At 41.5% G+C, this 23,221-nt stretch overlaps 1 protein-coding gene across 1 annotated transcript in view; it reads right to left on the bottom strand.

Moving 5' to 3' along the window:
• Nucleotides 1–23,221, bottom strand: part of LOC145396560 (protein amalgam-like) — a 108,627-nt gene that overhangs the window by 79,119 nt on the left and 6,287 nt on the right. Inside the window, exons 2-3 of the mRNA XM_080269935.1 lie at nucleotides 16,019–16,116; nucleotides 2,549–2,756 (exon numbers count right to left, since the gene is read on the bottom strand). Coding sequence (XP_080126061.1) covers nucleotides 2,549–2,756; nucleotides 16,019–16,116 — 306 coding nt within the window. The remainder of the gene's footprint in view (nucleotides 1–2,548; nucleotides 2,757–16,018; nucleotides 16,117–23,221) is intronic.

Here is a 23,221-nt window from a genome sequence, read left to right as displayed (position 1 = left end):
ATGATTTTAACCAACCTTGATGGTGAGGCGTAGGATCAGCCACAGGGTTGACCTACTCTTTTTTCGAGCAGTAGGTCTAAGGTCGAGGTCACATGACGCTCAGCTTAAACAGTTTTATCCGATTTCCTTCAAACAGTGTGGAAGGATTCAGGGTGAGACGGAGATAAAAAGATTTGATTTTGAGAAGATTAGGTCAAGGGACCAGGTAACAGGAAAACATCAAACGTCAAGTTCAGGGGAAAAGGTCAACTCGTACAGTTTTGATCTGATTCGGACCAAACTTGGTTGAGGAATTAAAGGTCAGGCAAGAATGAAGCAGGTTAATTTTGAGAGTAATCGACTGAAGGTCACGGCTACAAGACAAAGACAAATTTTCTGTTCTTAGGCCCACTGGTGGGCACGGGTGTAGCACTGTGCCACTTTTTGTTTAACCTTGCATTTGTTCCATTTCGTCCAGTCTGTGGCACGCTGGGCACTAAGAGGTTAACAGCATACCGGTACTCGTTAACATAGAGGACAAGTACCATAACAATGATGATACAAAATATATGTGGGCAGTTACGGCAGGAAGCCGTCTACTTCCACAGTATCTCGGAACGTAACTAATAATGAGCGAAGGACCATCATCCATCCATCCATCGTAAAACTCTTACTGTATTTACAGATGGAGTGAAAGTATTTCATATTTTGCACTGTAATGTCTTGTTGGAAAATATGGTTGTAAAGTAAATTAACGTTTGAACTACACCCTACCACACAATAGTGTGTGTGTGTGTGTGTGTGTGTGTGTGTGTGTGTGTGTGTGTGTGTGTGTGTGTGTGTGTTTAACCCTTCGTTAGTCCTGTGGGGTATTCAAACGTGGTTAGTCCGGTGGGGTGTTACAACACCCCAATACAAAAATACATGTAGTGTTACTAACATGTAAAATATAGTCATATTGCCGCTTCAGCATGTCTCTGCAATCACTAATGAAAAGATTGAATGCCTTGTAGTTGTGTTGATTAATTTATAACAACAAAATACAATATATTATAATATCAGTAAAAAAATAACAAATGAACACATATCTCATTTGTCAGGTAAACACGCACAGGAAAATATATTTTGTGATTTTTAAACTCAATATAATGAAAAACAATATGCAAAAATAAGATAAAAAAAACAGTCTATATCACAATATGATCTAAATGGTTAGTTTGATGGGGTGACTGGACACCCCAGGTGGGGGAAAAGTGCCCCTCTCTCTCAGTACAGCAGAAGCATGACTAAACCAATCCACATGCTCCCCCCCCTCACTGAATCAAGAGAGTACTGGAACGGGCAGAAATACTCGAATTACCGGCTAGGAAATACGAGCTTTTAAAAAAATTTGGGTTGCCAAAACACTCCACCTGACTAACGAAGGGTTGAGAGAGAGAGAGAGAGAGAGAGAGAGAATCGTAACTTTAGCCTCTCCTTCATGTGAAAAATACGAGGGACAAGAGGGAAGAAACTTCAGAAGGAAATCCTCTTACAGTACTTTTTCCCCCTTCCTCAGGAGCAAGACAGAAAATATGAGACACAGGGCAGCAAACATCGGACTCACCCATAACAGCGAGGTACTCCTTAACCCTTTAATGACTGAGACAGTTCTAGTTTTCTGCTTCAGCTGACACCAGAGTATAGTAATGGGTAATAGGAGCCTGGGAGTGTGAACAATAGTACTATTAATTCAGTCTTGATTGTGTAATTCATAGTGGTGTATTCCAGCCAACGCCAGACGATTTTATTGAGACAAGAGTGAGTACTGGATCCCGGGAGTGTTTATTGGCGTGAGTGGCGTAGTGCTGACGTGAGACCATCACCAGCAGTCGTCGATGATGGTGACAGCAAGAAAATATTTACATCAACCTAGTGAAAGAAAAATTATCTATAGACGTGCCCACAAAAGCTAAGCACCTTTAATGAACCTTGGCGGCATAGTGTTGACTTGACGTTTGTACACGGCTTGACGTTTGTACACGGCTTGACGTTTGTACACGGCTTGACCTTTGTACACGGCCTCCTCTTTTACGGAGGCATCAGGAATAAAACATAAATCGAAGAGGCTGAAAACTCACCGACAACAGTAAGGCGCCACGTGATGGATCTGGGTGGCGATGCGTTGACCTGATCGGTACCAGTCCGTTGTCCTTCATGGTGAAGGGAAGAAAAAGGAAAAAAGGAAAGGAAGGAACAAAAGTCAGGCACCGAAATGAAAGGATTTAACAAACTCGCCGAAAATAGTGAAGTACCTGTTGATTGACCTAGGCAACGAAGTATTCACCTGACACCATCCCTTGTCCTTAATAGTGGTTGCGGGAATTAACAGACGTCAGCCTATTGTGTATGCATTGTAGAGATGATAAGGGCTAATACTGTACTCACCCACAACAGCAAGGTACCCTTTGATTGGCCTGGGCGAAACACAGTTAACCAGGCAAAGTACCTCGTCTTTCATGGCGCTGGCGAAAATTGAAATGACGTCATCGTAGTCAGTGGGGCATAATCAGATTAACAATAGACTCACCGACAACAGCGAGGTACCCATTGATGGACCTGGGTGGCGTGGTATTAACCTGGCACCAGTACCACCCCTCGTCCTTCATGGTGATGTCTGTGATGGTGAGGACCCAGGTGGACCGCTGCTCCCGCTGGATGGTGATGCGTCTGTTGTTGGTGATCACCTGGGTGGCCACCGTCAGAACAGCGCCCGTTCCCTTGTAGCCCCACGCAACCTGAAATACAAGCATCAGATTTTTCGTAAGTGTTGTCATCGTCAGCTTCACCATTAATAATAATTTCGTCACCGTCATTGTCTTCGCCATTATCATTGTCAGCCTTACCATCATGGACTCCATCGTCAGCGTCGTCATCATTAATATAAGCATGGACATCGACATCGTTATTGTCATCGTCATCTTCAGCAGAAACACCACCACCACCAACAACAACAACTAAATAATCATCATCATCATCATCATCATCGTCATCGTCATCATCATTATCATCAACGTCATCATCATTATCATCAACGTCATCATCATCATCATCAACGTCATCATCATCATCATCATCATCATCTCCTCCTCCTACTTTTCATCATCATCAATAGCATCAACCTCAAATGAGTCAGCATTCCACTACAGGTATGAGAGTAGTTGCGACAACTTTTCCTATCATGGTGTCGAGGAATGCAGTCTGACTGTCATCTGACGGTCCAGAGTTCGATGACCAGAACATCACAGGCTGATTAATGTTTGCTGATATTTCCTGTCACACAACAGGTTTCTTTCATCATACTGATATTATCGAATGTCCGTGTGGTGACATTAACAGCACTACTCGCCCGAGTGCCAGGGGGCTGTTTCTTCCCTTCAGGCCAACAGGCCAACAGCTTGGACGTGATTCATTCATGAGTAGTTTTGTAGATACCTCTCTGCCGGCTGTGATGATAGACAGCGTTATATGAAGTATTGTTGTGAGATAGCTATATGAAGCAAACAACAAAACAGTGTGAGAAGGAAGGTCACTCTCAGTCCCTCAGGGAAGATTTAGATATAATGGAAGGCAGGACACAGTGGTGGCAGAGGACTGTCGCTGAACTTTTTGCACATGCATGTACTTTGGTATCATGAATGAGACAAGCCTTCCCTGGTTAGGTGTTGTGGAATATTGCTTGACTCATCTGGCTGACTTGAGTTTGGTCTCCGGCAAATCACAGGTGAATTATTATCGCCATCATCATCATCATCATTCCTGGTTCATATTAATGATCTCTTATTTGTCACCCACAATTCCATCCATTCATATGCGGATGACTCAACATTTCACAGTTCATTCATACTCAGACACCCATTTACAAAGTCTAATACCTTTAACTCACAACTCAGTACAGCCATCTCCATAAATCAAGACTTATCTATGATTAGCGAATGGGGACAAAACAACCTTGTCTCATTTAATGCTAGTAAAACTAAATATATACAGTTTACTAATAGATAGATATTGCCAGATTTGTATATTACTTTCAGTACTACTAATATTCCCATCCCCAAAAGTATTGAAATTCTCGGTGTCTTACTTAACAGTGCCCTCAGCTGGACCTCTCATGTCAGATCGCTTGCTAAAACCTCCTCAAAGAAACTTGGATTGTTGTACAGCATCCGTAACTTCTTCACTGACGAGCAGTTAGCTATTTATAAGACTCAAGTGCGCTCTAAGCTTGAATATTGCTCACCCTTGTGGTATGGATGTGGAGAGGTTGCACTGAAACAACTAGACAAAAGTCAGAACAAAGCTGTTAGAATTAATAACTCTGCTATTATAAATAAACTACTTCCCCTACAAGTAAGAAGGAATGTTGCCTCCCTTACATTATTTTGCAGATATTTTTATGGCAAATGCTCAGAAGTTGTGTTCATGGTGCCACCTTTCCATGCCTTCCCTCGTGCTACACGGGCATCTGGTAGCACTCATGACTGGAATGCTACACAGCCATATTGCAGAACTTCTGCCTATCAGAATTCTTTTATTCCCAGAACTGCATCTCTCTGGAACTTGCTTCCCCGGGGTTGTTTCCCCCCAAACTTCAACCTACAGCTGTTCAAGTCCAACTGTTACAGATGTTTTATGAATGGAGGACGCCAGTAGTCTGGCGTATGGATTTTTTTTTTTCATTTGTTTTTCCTTCCTCTGTCCCTTTATTTTAAAAAATCATCATCATCATCACCATGATCATGATCTCATGATCCTGATCATCATAATAACCCTATTTCCCGAGGACGTCAATTTTCTTTCGCTCATGCCATCTCTTTGACGGTTTTCTTCAGCTTGGAATAGGCTTCATGAACTGGGAGGCATTGATGGTCTTCATTATCCCCTTCATTATCGGTAGGTTCTTTTGAATAGAGTACGATTGTCTGGTAGGAACAGCCTGAGAGAGAGAGAGAGAGAGAGAGAGAGAGAGAGAGAGAGAGAGAGAGAGATTCGTCCATCAACGTAATAGTTAATCGAAAAACAAAGAATTGTATTTTAGGTGACAAAGGATGCATCTTTACACGTTTTCCTTAGCCATGTAGGTCACATATTGTGCCATCATTTGAATGAGAGAATGATCAGAAGAGTGCTATGTGAGTGAGGAGGAGGGGGAGGAGAAGAGGGTGAGATGAAGGGATGGAGTGGAGAGATATATGAGAGTGGGGTGTGAACCGGAGGAAGGGCAGTCAAATGGCAGGGGACAGGGCAACGTGGAGGCGATTTGCTTGTGGTTACCCTCTACGGGATTAAGACATTTGGCAGTAGATAAATAGATGGATGGATGTTACTTATGTAATTTCAGTGCCGACAGAGTTTGTATTATCAGCACGTATTATGCTACGGAGATGTTATACATAAGGAAGGGGTGTTATTGAAATCTCCAAAGCCAATTAGAGTATGCCTTAGGAACAATCTCTCACTATGTAGGCATTTAACACTCAGCGTCGGAAATACAACTCTACTGTTGTATTCCAGTTACCTGAACGTATGTTTTCATTAGCACTGCCAGGCTCGGTACAGCTCCATCATTCTGTTCCAGTTAACGCCGGACACTTTGTTCAGATGAGAGAGAGAGAGAGAGAGAGAGAGAGAGAGAGAGAGAGAGAGAGAGAGAGAGAGAGAGACTAAGACCAACCATACCCGGAAGGTGCTGAGTCCAAGCTCTTTTTTCCAAGTCTCTCTCTTATATTTTTTACTATATTAAGGCGATTTTATTCCACATAAGAAGAAATATATATACCACCTCCGATTCGAAAATTCTCCTAAACAGCGAAAATCATTTGGAACTGGAAAGAAAAAAAAATGAATAGAAAAAATCTCCAAATCTCTGGCTCCTGTGACTTGGCCCGCCATTCCTCCACGACCTGAAATATTCCAGTCCTTTCTTTACTCTTATAAATTTTCCCCTCTCTCTCTCTCTCTCTCTCTCTCTCTCTCTCTCTCTCTCACACACACACACACACACACACACACACACACACACACACACACACGTATCCCTTTCACTGGGTTTATATATAGTTCTTCAGTCTGTACGGGTCTGGAGAGAGAGGAAGTGTCATTTTTAAGGGGGAAGTGCGCTCAAAAGTGTGGTATTCAATTCGTACATGATGGTATAGTCTCTCTCTCTCTCTCTCTCTCTCTCTCTCTCTCTCTCTCTACTGACCCCCAAGCTTCGAGGAAATCTGGTAAGCCCGATGAGAGAGAGAGAGAGAGAGAGAGAGAGAGAGAGAGAGAGAGAGAGAGAGAGAATTTAATAGGACTTGGTTAAGGGGCATACTGATGAAGGAGAAACGAAGATGTAGGTAGTAAGAAAAGGATGGAGAGAGAGAGAGAGAGAGAGAGAGAGAGAGAGATTTAATAGGACTTGGTTAAGGGGCATACTGATGCGAAGATTAGGGTAGTGAGGGAAGGATGATGTGAGAGAGAGAGAGAGAGAGAGAGAGAGAGAGAGAGAGAGAATTCTTTCATCCTCGTCCGACCTCACCAGATCGATGCCACTCACTGTGAGCTATTCCCGTTAACCCCTTTCATGACAGAACCCTTCCTTACAATTCTACCCTCAACCTCAATAATTCTCTCTCTCTCTCTCTCTCTCTCTCTCTCTCTCTCCCCATTATTAAGATCTTCATAATTTGGCATGACGTTGAATCACAATACTTACGGGCAGTTCCTAGTCGTAATTAAGGTTTGTTATTGCTGGAAAGATAAGAGAAATGGGGAGTAAAATCTTCTAATATCACTCGTTTGTGTTGTAAAATAAATTGTAGTTGCAAAAAGAAATATATAATTTTGTCATTTTATCCTTTCATGAACATATATAGCGTCTACTTCGCTGGTGGAAAGGTGTATTGCCCCCCCAAAAGTATTCTCCTTCATGTCAGTTGAATAAATTTGTCTGGCATCTGGCTGGAGTACACTTCTGGAGTTGTCCTGATCATGAGTGGTACCAGTATGAATTCAAAAGATCCCATGACTAACTGAACCCTGACTAAAAACATCTGGAGTATGGTGGAAGTGAACACTAGGGTTTGTTACCATGGGAGAGTTACTAGTGACAAATTATCTCATTTTCCTATGACTCTCTCAGCTGAACAGTATCGTCTGGCGTCAGCTGGAACAAGAGTACGAGTGAAGACGCGACCACCGGAGGATTAATTCATCGGACAGGGTAACTGATGATAACTGTTCTGAGGCTTTGCACTACTTTGCCCAGTTACACAGAAAATTAAAGCAGAATATCACAGTTGTTAGATTACCTCCCTCGTTTGGAGGAGGTATATTTTGTTTTATTTCAGCTATCTACTCGTACTGCTGATTTTATTCACTTTAGGAAAAATGTTTTGAACTATTGAAGCTAGCGGTAGGTTTCATTAACCTCAAGCTGCAGGAGTTGCTTGACCTCAGTGCAATAAATCTTTCAAATGCGATAGGAAAAACATGAAACTTGTGACTGCTGTGTGTTTGCTACTTTTTGTTACTATTTTTTCTAGTGAGAAGACCAGGGATCGAGCTTATTAAGTATCCTAACTATGTTTATCTTGACTCAGATCTTCATTGTTTTGTAACTTCTTTCACGTAGTTCGGTGGTAGGAAGACCACACTACAGCTTAACATCTTTTAAATAACTCTTCTTCGTGACTGGCACCATATTCTAGTGGTAATCTGTTGTTACAACTCAGCTTTCATGATGAAGAGATGGCAGCTTTAGGGTAAGCTTGAGTACAAGCAGTACAATTCACGATAGACAAATCTTCATACAAGCTAATATCATAGGTCGTTTTGTTTTTTGTATATTTGTCACTTCAGTATTCACTCTTTTCACTGTAAAGTGTTTTGTAAGTACACGAATGAACACAAACACATAAATAAGCAACCATATACAAAATATAAGGTAGGGAAAATTTATGAATATGGACCAAGGACGAGAGCCTGTCAGCTTGGTTGAGCGCCAGGGATGCGTGTAGTGGATGTGACTGCTTATATTTCACCGACATAGCGATCAGTATTCTGGCAGGCATACAACACTTCTGGCCATAGACTCGTCGACTAAGGATTTCCTAACACTTTTGCATCACTAATTATTTAATTGTTTATTTATCTAGCCCGTTAACCTCCTTTCATTATATTGCATTTTTTCTTGCCATGTTCAAGCGACTTTTACAGTCTCGGAGAGCGTCCGTGTAATGGTTATACTACAGTTCTCCAGTCTGAAAAGTCCTAAGTTAAATAAAATTTTCGGTAAGTAGTCAGAAGAGAGGGAGAAAATTCATCATGTAAGACGTTAAGATTCTCCTGAATGTTATTTACCTAAACCATGTCGATGTTAAGAGGATACAATTAACATACAAGGGAAAAATAAGACTCAGATTGCACAATAAATCGAGAAGGAATAGATGTTTCGTTTGCAGCTCATCTCTAGCGGTTTGTTATGCATATTACACCTTAAACTACAGCTCATAGATGATTTCTTTTTCCGTATTAATCCTGCTACAACACCAGATAATTTTTACTCAGTTAAGGAGCTGTAGGAGTGAAGGCATCAGTGAAGGCTGTATCTAACCTCTCTAGTTCGAAAATTCTCTTTTAAGCTGATTGAAGTTGTCTGTCGATGGCAATATATATATATATATATATATATATATATATATATATATATATATATATATATATATATATATATATAATCATAGTATTGAGATAGTTATTTTTTCTCATGGGTAATGCCGATTTATTTTTCTTAACATCAACATGGTTTGCATTTATAAAGCAGTAGATTCCCAAGGTGTCATTTGCAGAATGTATCGTTACATGAGAGTTGATACGATATCTTTCTTGTCAAGGAAATGGCTCAGCATCAACAGTTGGTAAATCATACTCACTGACAGCGAATTAATGGTATTTACTGACGATATTATTCAGCTTAGGAGGACTTCCCTAACTGGAGGAGTTACAGTAGATTATGTTTATGATTATGTTTGTACCAGCTCTTTTGTATTTCATCCCTTCAGTACAGCAGCTATTTCATAAGCTGATTATTACTTTCCGAAGGAAGTCAGTTTAAAATATTAACTTCTTTTTACTGAAGGGATTAATGATGATGATGATGATGATGATAGGCCTCCTCAAGACCAGCAAGGAATCGGTATTTTAGAAAACCAAGAATGGGTGTAGCAGATAAAGCCTAATTATCTTTCATCGACGCATTATCAACATCTGCTTGAAGAACTACTTCCTGTTTCATTCCTTGTTTTTACTGGATTAGCCTTAACCTGCACATTATCTGCACCATCCATAATAAGACAAGGTAAATGTCTCCTGTTTCTTCGCTTGGTTTTCTACAATAACGATTTACCCACCAATTACCACTTTATGTTAGTCAGAAGAGGCAGGAGATAGGGTTTGTTAGGAAAATTGACTCCTACCTCCTCCTTTGCATTACTCGCCCTGCTGTGTGCAAAATCCAAGGAGAGGTATTACTGTCTCCTGTGCCAGCAAGGACACGGGTCGTATTCTAAGTGACTTTAGAGATTTCGTAGCCCCAATTCCTCAGCTGTTTATTACACCCGCGACTCGCGAAGCAAGAGCGGGTGTTATTCTTTGATCGGTGTGTGTGTGTGTGTGTGTGTGTGTGTGTGTGTGTGTGTGTGTGTGTGTGTGTGTGTGTGTGTGTGTGTGTGTGTGTGTGCGTGCGTGCGTGCGCACGCATTTGCGTACAAGAGAGAGAGAGAGAGAGAGAGAGAGAGAGAGAGAGAGAGCAGTTAAGGTGCGACTGGAGACAGGTGCTAACCTGCTCGAGTAGGCCACTTTGCATGCAGTCTCCATTACCATACTTCAACATGTGTAGTTTCAGGTGCCCAATGACATTGTGAACTGGCCTTTATGAAGTAGCAGCATGCAGCTGATTTGAGCATGTGGACGAAATTCGCAGAATTGTTCCTGTCCGTAGCAAGAAAATATAATTATGTGTAACACTCATTCGTCCTCCTAAGAAAGCTTTACATTATCATTTTTTAAACATAGCGTTAAAGCACGATAACGAATGATAGATGGATGACTGATCTTGTAGACACGTAACATGAACCACCTTTTTTGCTACAAGAGGGTTCAGCGAGTTTAATTTGGTGATGCCACCCGCCACACACATGCGCTTCACCACCATGCTTCGAAACATATGAGTGAACCAGTCTTTACTGGTATGGACTCGGGCACTGGGAGGCGTGCGTTGCTCTGTCGGTACCTGGCAGCGAGACAAGTTTTGCCACTAGGCTATCTGCTTACTCTCCTCTCGTTTTAACTCACTTGCCAGTGATAGTGTTTAGTCTTTTGTGAGAGGTTGGGGTGTGTGGACGTATTGATTGAACGATTAGCAGCAGTATTATCATGGTAACAATATATACACTAATATATACAGTATAATGATTGGTTTCATGAATGTACAGTATAGCTATGGGTGACAAGAACTTAAGTGACATTACCAGCATTTGTAATGTTTTATTGACTACCGTATATAAATGACTGACAAGAACCGACATGGCCTTCAAGAAGATTTGCGACTGTGAAGGGATGTGATAGAAAAGTGATAAATTACGGAAACGAAAAGTACTGAGCATATAACAAGGTAAAGGGTAGGTCGGTGCAGAAGTGCATATGGCCGATAGCACGGTGTAAAGCATACGAATAACATGGGCGTGCCTTAACGAAATGAAAAGTTTTGTAGTTCGTGAAAATCTGATGATGAGTACTTAGATACAGAATTGATAAATATGTTCATATTCAGGAGGTGGATGAAATTGGTGATGGAAAAATGAACATAAAGAAGAAAAATAAGAATAGTTTGCGAAATGGTGTGAGATTAAGTGTTTATCAAATGAGGCGGTAATGTTGTTAATGTTAGCTGATGTGAGAATATACTGATAAACTGTGATTTAGGAGGCAGTAACAAAAACTACCTGACATATCCATCAATAAAACGCGGGTCGTGAAGTGAAAATATCACAGCTGAAAAAAAAAAAAAAGTGCTGAGAACAGGATGATATAAATCTTGACTGGAAACATAAAGGAAGATTCTTAAATAACTAAAAATATCAACAACAGTGAGACTTAACAGAACATATTAAAGACTTACAATGGGTGGGTGGATATTTGGCCGTAACAGTGTCTCAGTGCTAACCTACGTCTTACTCCAGATCCTGTTCCGCTTCCAGCCCCACTGTGACTCCACTACCAGCCTCCCTTCAGTGTGCGATCCCCTGCTCAGCCAAAGTAAGCTGATCGTGAAGGTTTGCTTTTCAAGGACACACCGCCCCTACACAGCACACAAAGCACAGTTAAGGGTATGTAATAGGCAAGTGTGTACTGGTCTTCCCCCTCCTCTCTCTCTCTCTCTCTCTCTCTCTCTCTCTCTCTCTCTCTCTCGTGTGTGTGTGTGTGTGTGTGTGTGTGTGTGTGTGTGTGTGTGTGTGTGTGTGTGTGTGTGTGTGTGTGTGTCGTTAGTTCAGGTACATGCCACTAGATGACTACTCACACCCACACGCTGCCACTTACGTAATTAGGGTAGGTTGCTCTGGTTTGGTGTAATAGCATTAGCAGGTTTTTAATTAAATGACGGATGGCCATACAGGGAGGCAGTGAAAATTGTTTTAACGAAATGAATGTCCTGAATAAGTTTGGCACCACAGCGAGATAATACACTTTGGTCCATTTGATCAGCTCTTTATTACTGTACTATTACATCCCAGCAGCTGCTAGGTTAGGCCAGTGGTGTGGTTCATAAGGGTTGAAGAGAAAAAGTCTGCTTTCATGAAGCCTTCAAGTAGCCTTTATGCACAGCATTTGTTGACTGAGCTAAGGATATGATACTGCGGCAGTGATAAGAGGATCTGGAAGTCAGTGTAAAGGAGTCTCTGTATGTTATAGTCTATATCCTTGAATTTCACCTGAATTTGCCATATCTCCATTTGTAATGCTGAGTTATAGAAGTACAGTACATAAATACTACAATATGATACTGTCTACTATTAGATATTATGGGCAGCAGTTGCAGCCGTCGTATTTTCATATTGCCATTGAGCTGCATGAAATAAGTTGGAAAAGGACGAAAATATGGGCCAGGTAATGATGAAAAGAGCATAGCGCGTTAGAAAATCTATTTGTGTGTGTGTGTGTGTGTGTGTGTGTGTGTGTGTGTGTGTGTGTGTGTGTGTGCGTGCGTGCGTGCGTGCGTGCGTGCGTGCGCGCGCGCGCTTGCAGTGTGTCTGTGTGACCTTTAGCATCTGCATATGTCAAGCTGTTTCCTCTTTGTGATGCATATGGCGTGACTTGACATTAGCCTTTATCAGGCTGCATGCACAACTTTCCATTATACATTTTTTGCTTTTCTTTTGCATGGATATGACATTATTTTTCATTAACATTCTTCCTTTTGTTCTTGGAAATCTTTTCACTTTACATACTTCACTTTTATATCAACACTGTTCCATGTTTGCACGTAAATATTCTCTTTTGCATTAACAGTATTCCATTTTGGATTTAAAGACATTCATTTACATCCCTTTTTTTCATTATAACTTTCCAGTTTGCACGCAGAGCCTTTCACTATGTTTACACAATAACTTTCATTTAAAACATTCCTTTTTGCATTTTTAACCCTTCATTCTGCAATTACAACGTTAGCATTCCTTCTTAATTCATTTACCGTTGTCCTCTGTTATGCTTACATTTTCTGATTTTTAAAATCTTCCTATATCCATTTACTTTCCAGCCTTGCAGTACCAGTTAACCATTGAGATGCCACTTTATTTTATTTCATTTTGTTTTATTTTATTTAGTCACCAAATGACTATTTGCAACTCGGGGAAATGTTTTCCAGCCAAAGGATGAAGGTTCATGTTCCTCTTATATTAATTCTTTCATTCCGGTGATGAATTTTGTACTCTTACTATTTCCAAACTATGTTATTCATCTAAGGATAAACGTTTCGAACTAGTGAGGTTAGATGTAGCCTTCCATAGTCCCTATCCTACCAGCGGTCCCTCCTAAAAGATGACTGAAATAATTTGTCCGTAATAGGAAATTCGTCATCGTAGAAGAGGAGTAAACTTTTTGTGGCTGTGTATGAAAGTACATATTATATTAAAGTTAACACAAGACAGTTCTATTCAGCTATGGGAAACATTCAATGGTTTTAAAAGCATTTCATTGACCTCATTTTTTGCCACGGATAAGCATACTTTGTTTTTTAACCGAAAACAGTTCATTTTGCCAGGCTGAGAGAAATCCAAGCAGACAAGCGTTGAATACACTAAAAGAAAGGAGGATCACGAACTTGGAAAATAGCGTGGAAATAATCACGGACTGTCGACACTCTTCACATTTTCTGCATTGATCGATTTTATGGGACTGCTTATTTTTTATACTTTTCAGTTTTACCATCAGTCAGTTTAAGTGCTTTCTGACAATATTATTACCGTTTGTAGTGCTGCTGTTTCAGATGGACTTACCCCTCACCCCGAGACGTATCTTTTCCTTTTTGTTCTTTCTCTCTCCAAACAAATTTATGTAGCTCAGGAAATATTATTAGATGTGGATGGCCTTCAACCGTTTACTGTGAGTGTTCTGTTAAGCACCATAAAATTGTCTGGTGTTATCAAGAGTATACTAAAGGAATGTGCCACCGGACTGGAGAGGATAAACTGTGTACGTAAGTCGTGGAGTCAGCCAGCAACATTTCCTGCAATCATAGCAGTTTACGAAAGAGAAACACTTTGGATGTAGGATGCAAAAATATTAAGGTCACAAGGCTGTGTGCTTAAAAGTTAACCCTGTCGATTCAATGACATTTGTTTTTCTTGGCAGCTAACAATTTTATTCAGCATCGGAAAGTGCTCTTGTGGAATTATTAATGGATTAACGAAGCTATATCCAACAATATCATTTCGAAAATCTCTCATAAACTGACGAGAATCACCTGAGGGCAGCTAGCACGAAATGAACAGTCTGTCATCGGAATCAAGAGGTTACAACTTAAATGGCGTATATGAAGGCAAACACCAAAATTTAGACGATCATTTTGAAGTGCATAAGAAGAATAGAACATGTCTGGCCATTGCATATCATTACGCATTGCTCTCTTTTTATGAGGGTGCAGACTAAGCAAATGATAACTGTAGACCGTCGAAAATTAGGGCTTCCCTACCTCTTCGTGCATGAAGTGCTGGGCGAGTTAGATTAGGGTGGAGCGTGGAATAATCGAGGGTGGAGGGTGCAGGATGGAGTTGTTGAGGGTGCAGGATGGAATAGTTGAGGGTGCAGGGTTGGGTAACAGTTGAGAGTGCAGGATGGAACAGGTGGAAACAGTTGAAGGTGCAGGGTGGAACAGTTGAGAGTGCAGGATGGAACAGTTGAGAGTGCAGGATGGAGAGGCAGGACGGAACAGTTGAGGGTGCAGGATGGAGTTGTTGAGGGTGCAGGATGGAATAGTTGAGGGTGCAGGGTGGAATAGTTGAGGGTGCAGGGCTGCGTAGTTGAGGGTGCAGGGCTGCGTAGTTGAGAGTGCAAGGTGGAACAGTTGAGGGTGCAGGGTGGAACAGTTGAGGGTGCAGGGTGGAACAGTTGAGGGTGCAGAGTGGAACAAGTAAGGGTGCAGGGTGGAACAGTTGAGGGTGCAGGGTGGAACAGGGAAGAGTGCACGGTGGAACAGGGAAGAGTGCAGTGTAGAACAGGTAAGGGTGCAGAGTGGAACACGTAAGGGTGCAGGGTAGAACAGTGGAGGGTGTAATGTTCAATAGCTGAGGGTGCGCAGTGGAACAAGTAAGGGTGCAGAGTGGAACAAGTAAGGGTGCAGGATGAAACAGGTAAGGGTGCAGGGTGAAACAGTTAAGGGTGCAGGGTGAAACAGCTGAGGGTGCGAGGTTGAATAGTTGAGGGCGCAGGGTGGAACATTTGATAGAAGGGCATGATATATAATAATGGAACATTGAAATGTTAAACAACTAAGAGTGGAGCAATGTAAAGTGCAGCAAGGAACGGTGAAGCAGATAGAGGTGAAACAGAAAAGGGTGAACAAATTTAGCTTCTGTTTGTGGAACATTAAGAAGGACGAGGTCAGGCCTGACCTTATAGCGTCTGTAGGTCGTAGAAAATACAGAACGCAATCAGTGGAACGTTTCGAGACGGAACATGAAGAAGGATGAGATTTAACCGTTTAGTGTTCCAAGTTCTCAACAACACATAACATTTAGCAGTGAAATATTTAGCGGTTGAGCGTTAATCGCTTTAATGCAGTGACGTATGTTTAGGAGAGATTCCTGAAGCCAGATGAGTCGGATGTACACACGGTCAAAAAAGCCCCTGCCCCTTAGGCTACGATGGTTGTGAAAATGAGCGAGTTCTGCAGACACACATGAATCTATAAATCTAGTGCCTCTAAACATATACCACCTAGTATGTTTTTTTTTTTTTTTTTTTTTTTTCAAGTTCAAATAATTACCAAAGATACTGTTTTCACATAATCACAGAGTGATCCATATTTCACAATGCTACGTCCATGTTTCAGAATAATACGTGCCGTTAGAGGGCAGAGATTTTTTTGAGAGTGTGTACAGGCGCCTTGACTGGTAAGTACAACAGAGGTGGTGTGTTGTAGGTTAAATGTGATAGTGGTGTATTTATTTACGTCTTCGTTATAGCTGCTATATTGAAACAACCTCATTATGGTAGTCAGACCATGGTAGACGTGAGGCATAAACAAATATACTGGTGCCACATGAGACCCCCGACACACCCCTTTGTAGTGTTTACAAATGGAGCCAATTGTACTCGTACCTTGCACATCATTAATCCCTGATCTACGAGAAATGCTCCTAAACTGCATACAGTCGTATAAAGGCAGAAAGAATAAAAACAAAAGTACGTTATTGGATTAAAGGAGCAAACAGAGCTAACAAGAACGAGAACTGACCTTGTAGTGTCCCAGGTTTTCGACAACACAGGTGAGCTTGGCAGTGCGTCCCACCTGAGCAGTCACATTCTGGATGGGCTGCTCGAAGTACGGCGAGTCTGTGGTAAAGATGGAAAACTGATTAGGGAATATTGTTGTGGATTAAAAATAGCAAAGTAGTTCAGTTTAGTAAGATAGGAATAATACTTAAAAAAAAAAGAGTAAATACCATTAAATATCATACCAGTATATCATACCAGATGCTCGAATTCAAAGTCTTTGGCAAGGAGAGAGAGAGAGAGAGAAAGAGAGAGAGAGACAGACAGACAGAGACAGAGACAGACAGAGAGAGACAGAGAGTGCTTGACCTGTTGTCGGATACTTGCAAGCTGAAAAATTATTCACACATGTTTGTGTTAATTTATTTGTTTTTTCAGTCATTTTTTGTGACGTACACGATGTATATATTTTTTCTATATATCAGGTGGGTATGAGCACGATATTCACATGAGAGATTTAATATTAGAGTATGAGAATGCAGACTGCTTTGGCAGTGCGGTATGAGGCTCACAGGGGTGCGATTATGATGAGTGACATTTTCCTGGTTAAAATAAATGACTGAGACAATGTCGTTCCTAAGTCTACCCCTGAGAGAGCCTGGCAGATATCATGGAGGATTTTGGATGTTGGAGAATTCTGATTTAGGGAATGTGGTAGGCTAGGTTGTTTGTTACAATTGGGGTAATTGTGTGTGGAACAGGAGTTTGTGGGTGATTAGAAATTAATCAGATGAGTTAAGGGATATGGTTGTGGAAAGAGAGAGAGAGAGAGAGAGAGAGAGAGAGAGAGAGAGAGAGAGAGAGAGAGAGAGAGAGGAGTTTTTAGCAGGTTTTATGGATCCTAAAGGAAACTGGAAAGCAACGATACACCCCATTTCCTTGAGATATTTCTGAACAGCTGAAAATTAGGAATGATTTCCAGAAAACCAATAAATAAATAAATAAATAAATAAATAAAAGAAAGCAGAAAAGTGAAAGAAACGGTAATGTCGCTTTTTCAACTGGATAGGTACCGTAGTGGCTAATTTATCTTTTCAGATATTAGCAAAGATGAAAATATTTGCGGTAGGTTGGGGAAGTGCGGGCGTATCTTCTTTTTCCCCTCTCTCTTTAACACGTGGCAGTTTTTATTTTAACCCCATGGGGGTAGGGGGGCTTCAAGAATACTCCCCCAGTATCCCTGCTTGTCGTACGAGGCGACTAAAAGGGTTGGTGGTGGGTTAGTGCCTCACCCCGTAAAAAGAACTAACTAAAAAAGCGAATAAAGCGCCTCGGACCCGGACGGACCATACGTTGACGACTAAGGAACGGACAAAGGACATTCTTAGGGTGGGAACATGGAATGTGAGAGGAGTGAATGATGAAGTGAAAGAGAGAGAGATTGTTCAGGTGCTTGAGGATGCAAAAGTGGATATATGTGGATTGACTGAAACTAAACGGAAAGGTGAAAGGGTGAGAGAATGGGAATATGGTATAGGTATATGTGCGGGAGTCAGTGAGAATGAGAGGGCAAGAGAGGGAGTATGTCTGATGATAAGCAAGAAGTGGAAGGAGAATATAAGAGAGTATGGAACAGTGGGTGCAAGGATTGTATGGGTGAGGATGAAAGTAGGTATACAAGCATGGGCGATTGTATGTGTGTATGCTCCAACAGAGGATCGAGTGGCAAGAGTGAAAGATGAGTTTTGGGCGAGAGTAGAAGCATGTATGGACAAGTTTGAGAGGAGCGAGAGAGTGCTGTGATTGGAGACATGAATGGCAAAGTTGGGAATGTATGAGTGGATGGAGTGGTTGGTCAGTGGGGTGTGCCAGCTGAAGTAGATGGGAATGGTAGTGCTTTGGTGGACATCTGTGCTTGTAAGGGGTTGGCAATAGCCAACACCTACTTTCGTCATAAGATGATCCACCGGTATACATGGAGAGTAATGAGGATGATGGATGGTGAACTTGTTGAACGAAAGGCAATGATAGACTACGTGTGTGTGGATGAGCGAATGAGAAGACAAGTGTTGGATGCAAGAGTGTGGAGAGGGTGGGGGAATGGAGTCTCGGACCATCACTTAGTGATGGCCAAGGTAAAGATGCAAAGAAAGTGGTTGAGGAGGCGAAGGGGAAGACAGGAGGAAGCAGCTCCTGTGAGAAGAGTGGAGAAATTGCAAGATAGTGAGAAAATGACAGAGTATAAGAGCATAGTGGAAGAAAGATTGGGAAGGTATGAGCTAGAGCAGATGGAAGGGGTGGAAGACGTATGTAAGATACTCACGGAAGAGATAGGCGCAGCGTGTGAGGCGGTTTGTGGAGTGAGGAGGAGATGCAAGGGACAGCATGGTGGAATGATGAGGTGAAACGAGCTGTGGAACAAAAGAAGAAGGCATATGGTGAATGGTTGGCGAGTAGAGGTAGGGGAGAAGATGAGAGAGGTATATGTGAGCAGGAGAAGGGAGGTTAAGAGACTGGTGGAGGAGAGTAAGAAGAAAGTGGATGAAGAGTTTGGGAGGAATCTGAGTGTGAAATGGAGGGAGAGTAAGAAATTGTTTTGGAAGGAGGTAAAGAAAGTAAGGCAGTGTGAAAGGGGAAATAACAGGGGAGTGAAAGATAGGAATAATAGATTGCTGGTGGAGAAGAGAGAGAAATTGAGGAGGTGGAAGGAGCACTTTGAGGATTTGTTGAATGTAGAGAGTGAGAGCAGTGTGAGTATAAGTGGTTGGGGAATGGCTGTTAGAAGAAGAGATGAGAGGAGGGAGGAAGAGATCAGTAGGTCGGAAGTAGTGGAAGCGATGAAGAAGATTAAGCTGGGAAAGGCCCCAGGAATTGATGGAGTGTGTGGTGAAATGCTTAGGTATGGGGGTGAGATTGTTGTGGAGTGGATATGGAAGTTGTGTAGATTGGCTTGGGAAGAGGGAAGGGTTCCAGAGGACTGGAAATCAGGTATAATTGTTCCTCTGTACAAAGGAAAAGGGGAGAGAGAAGTATGTGGTAACCATAGGGATATTTGCCTTCTTAGTGTGACTGGTAAAATATATGGTAGAATACTCATTGACAGGGTTAGGCATATGACAGAGGAGCTAGTTGGAGAAGAACAAGGGGGATTTAGGAAGGGAAAAGGGAGTGTAGATCAGATATTTGTTCTAAGATTTTTAGTGGAGAAGTATCTAGAGAAGGGAAGGAAAGTGTATGCTGCCTTCATGGGCTTGGAGAAAGCTTATGACAGAATAGATAGGCAAGGTATGTGGAAGGTATTAAGAATATATGGAGTGGAGGGGAAATTGTTGAGTGCTGTGAAGAGTATGTACGAGGGAGCTAGGGCTACGGTGCGAGTGGATGGTGAGCTGAGTGAGTTCTTTGATCTCAATGTGGGACTGAAACAGGGGTGTGTGATGTCTCCATGGCTGTTTAATATATATATGGATGGGGTTGTAAAGGAGGTGCAAGGTAGGGCAGTGGATGTGGGGCTGGCCCTAATGAATGAGGGTGAGATTTGGAAGCTTCCGGTGTTGCTGTTTGCTGATGATAGAGTATTGTTGAGTGAAGATGAATGGGAGTTGCAAGGTTTGGTGAATGAATTTGGGACAGTGTGTAGGAGGAGGAAGCTGAAAGTTAATGTAAACAAAAGTAAAGTTATGGTGTTTGAGAGGAATGAAGTCACAGAGTGTGCAGTAAGGTTGGATAGTGAGGATATGGAGAATGTGAGTGCATTCAAGTACTTGGGTAGTGTGATGAGTAAGGATGGAACTTTGGGGGATGAAGTACGTGAAAGTGTACAGCAGGGAAAGAAAGTTGTTGGTACACTGAAAGCAGTGATGAGAAATAGGGAGGTGAGTATGGAAGTTAAGAAGTCACTGCATGATGGTATTGTGATCCCTACCCTGACATATGGAAGCGAGGCGTGGACCTTGCAAGAGGGGAACAAGTCAAGAGTGAGAGCAGTGGAAATGAGTTACTTGAGAGGAGCATGTGGAGTGACGTGGAGGGACAGGTTGACGAATGAAGAAGTGAAGGAACGTTGTGGGGTAGATGTGGATGTGGTTGAGAAGATTAGGAGAAATACACTGAGGTGGTTTGGACATGTGGAGAGAATGGAGAATGAAAGACTGACTAAGAGGGTGTATGTAGGTGAGGTGGAGGGAGGGAGAGGGATGAGGTGGAGGGATGGAGTTGAGAGGTATATGAGGGAGGGGGGGGTGAGTTGGGGGCAGGGTAGTCAAATGGTGGGTGACAGAGTGACTTGGAGGCGTTTTGTCTGCAGCCATCCTTTGCGGGATTAGGGCGTCGGGCTATAGATAGATAGATAGACAGAACTTTCACTCTTCCCACTGTTCCCACTGTTGTCATTTGGGGACCCATATTAATGTACTTATTAAACTTAACTCCAAAGTGATGTCATTAATCATGTTTATACAAGATCACCTTGGCCTGGCTATCGTACTGACATTCGTTGGGCTGCCTCTGTCTGTGTCCAGTGATTATTTGAATTTCCTTGAACTTACAAGCACGAGTGTTCCGTCAGATTGTTGTATATTTGATATGTACTATTACCTGTATCAGTGAAGTCCGTATACCAAAGAAAGGAAAAATCCTTATTCTTTTTTCTTTTATAGTATACGGCCAGAATCCTTTAAAATAAGACTGACTGTGATATCATTTAATCAACTAATTTGTTCCAAAATGGGAGCAATGGCAGTTTCTACATGAACGTGAAGGAACCATTGTCAATATGCAGATTAAAAGAAAAAATAGTTTCAGTACGTAGCTTATCTATTGATTACTGAAGACATATGTGTTATTGTGGTAACAACAAAAGCAAACACTGTGAATGAAAGTAAGGGGCATTAGCAAGACGTGAGGATGTGTAGATCAGATATTCGTTTTTAAGGTGGTTACCGGTAGTGAAATAAGTATTTAGAGTGGTAAAGAAGTTGTATGCTGCTTTCATAAATAAGGAAACATAAGGCAATGTAAGTAAGCAGGGAATGGGGAAAATGCTGAATTTCGCGGAGTAGATGGGAGACAGCTAATTGCTGTCAGGAGTATGTACAAGGGCTTAAGGGCCGCAGTGCATGGAAAGTGAACCGAGTGAGTTCTTCAGTATAAATATTGGACTGAAACAGAGATGTCCCATGTCTCCGCGGTTATTTACTGTACATATGGATTGTAAAAAAAAAAAAAAAAAAAAGTAAAACAGTGGATGTTGAAATGTCCATAGTCGAGAGAAACTAAGGCTTGGAAGCTGCGCGTGTTGTTTGCTATTGGTTCTGTGTTGTTAAGTAAGGTGTAAGGGGAGTTACAAGGCTTGGTGAATGAGTTTGGAAGTGTGTGTTAAAACGAAATTTAAAGTTGAATGTAACTAAAAACGAAATTTAAAAGTGAACGTAACTATGAGTAAAGTTATGGTTATTGTGAGGAAGGAAGTAGGGAGTACATAGTCAGGCTGGATGATCAAGTGATGGTGAGTGTGAATACTTTCAAGTATGTAGGTCGTGTGACGAGTAAGAACGGAACTTCAGAGGGTGAAGTGCATGAAACGGTGAAGCAGGGAAGAAAGGTTGCTGCTTCACTGAAGGTGTTGATAAAGAGTAGCCTAGGTGCGTTTGTTAGAGAGGGAGAGAGAAAAAAAAAAAAACGCTGCGCGACAGGACTGTAATCCCTACTGTCACATGGTTGTGCAGCGTGTACCTACTTGGAGGGATAAAAGTCAAGAATAAGAGCAGTGGAAATGACATGTCAGAGGAGCATGGGAAGCTACGTGGAGAGACAGCAGACAAAAGAGGAAATAAATGATAGCCATAATTTTGGTGTCAATGTGTTAGAAAGCATTTAGAATATTACTCTGAGGTGGTTTGGCCGTGTAGCGAGGATGGAGAATAAGAGGCTGACAAGAAGAGTGTATGTGAGTGAGGTGGAGGGATGGGTTGGGAGGGGGAGACCAAGGATGAATGGAGGGATGTTTTGGAGAGGGAGAGACCGAAGATCAATGGAGGGATGTGTTGGAGAGGTATATGGGGGAGTGTGTGAGTGGGAGATAGGGCAGCCAGATGGCGGAGAACATGGTGACATGGCCATTTGTTTATGGTCATCCATTACGGGATTAAGGCGTCTGCCTATAGATAGACAGGGAGATCTAAAGGGAACAGTGTATTTTCTAAACATAATCATGGCGTTCTTTAAATCATGATTGATACACCGGCTCTAGCCAAATCTGCCATAAACAAATGTATTTTTACATTTTGGGGGGCAGATATTACATTATTAATACTGCTGTATTTCACCTCATGCCAGAGAGAAAAGCACATTCTTCAAGTCTAATCATGGTTGGTCTTTAATGGGTTGGTGGAGGAGACATACTACCCAGGCTTATTATGAATAGACAATTACTGTATTCATCTGGGAAAAATATCAGTAATTATGATTGGGATAATGGTAGAAAAATATTGTTGCCATATAACCATGTCAGAGCCACTCGAGAAATTAAAGAAGCTAGGTGATACTTAAGTATACTCATGTATTTGTTACGGACAATGTCTCTCCAGCGCCAAGTGTAAAGTGATTGATAAAAGCATCTAATCAAGGAAACTTAACAGCAGAGATCATTACTGCTGAAGAATCAAGCAGTAATACTAATAATAATAATAATAATAATAATACAAAGGAAATTGTACCCATCAAGTGATGCATCGGTGACGAGCTTGTTATATATATATATATATATATATATATATATATATATATATATATATATATATATATATATATATATATTTTGAAGAGCCCGGCACATCTCGGCTGGCAGTACGTGAATTAATATTACACTGTTCTAGCGCAGGAATCAAAGGAGAATATTGTGACATTTATATCCTTTCTAATCACGCTTCATGGCGCTGATTGACTACAGTACTGTAACTATATAGTTGCGGCGCATGACTCTGAGTTGTCATTATTGTAAGCTGGCAACCTACCAGTCAAAAGTGCGTCCGATTTCGCATCATATTGTACACGAATCATATTATACATGAATATATTATACATGAATATTATTATACAGGAACTTACTGTACACGAATCACACCCGTCTCATGTTATACACGAAATCAGACGCACTGTTAAGGAGTAGGTTGCCAGGATACGATAATAACAGCCTCAGAGTCGCGCGCCGCAACTATATAGTTAC

Source organism: Coenobita brevimanus, chromosome 38, assembly GCF_032717465.1.
Source record: "Coenobita brevimanus isolate Jiangsu-jjx chromosome 38, ASM3271746v2, whole genome shotgun sequence".
In the NCBI taxonomy this organism is placed as follows: Eukaryota; Metazoa; Arthropoda; class Malacostraca; order Decapoda; family Coenobitidae; genus Coenobita; species Coenobita brevimanus.
The sequence above is the reverse complement of the archived record's forward strand: the minus strand, read 5'-3'. Positions and strand labels throughout refer to the sequence as shown.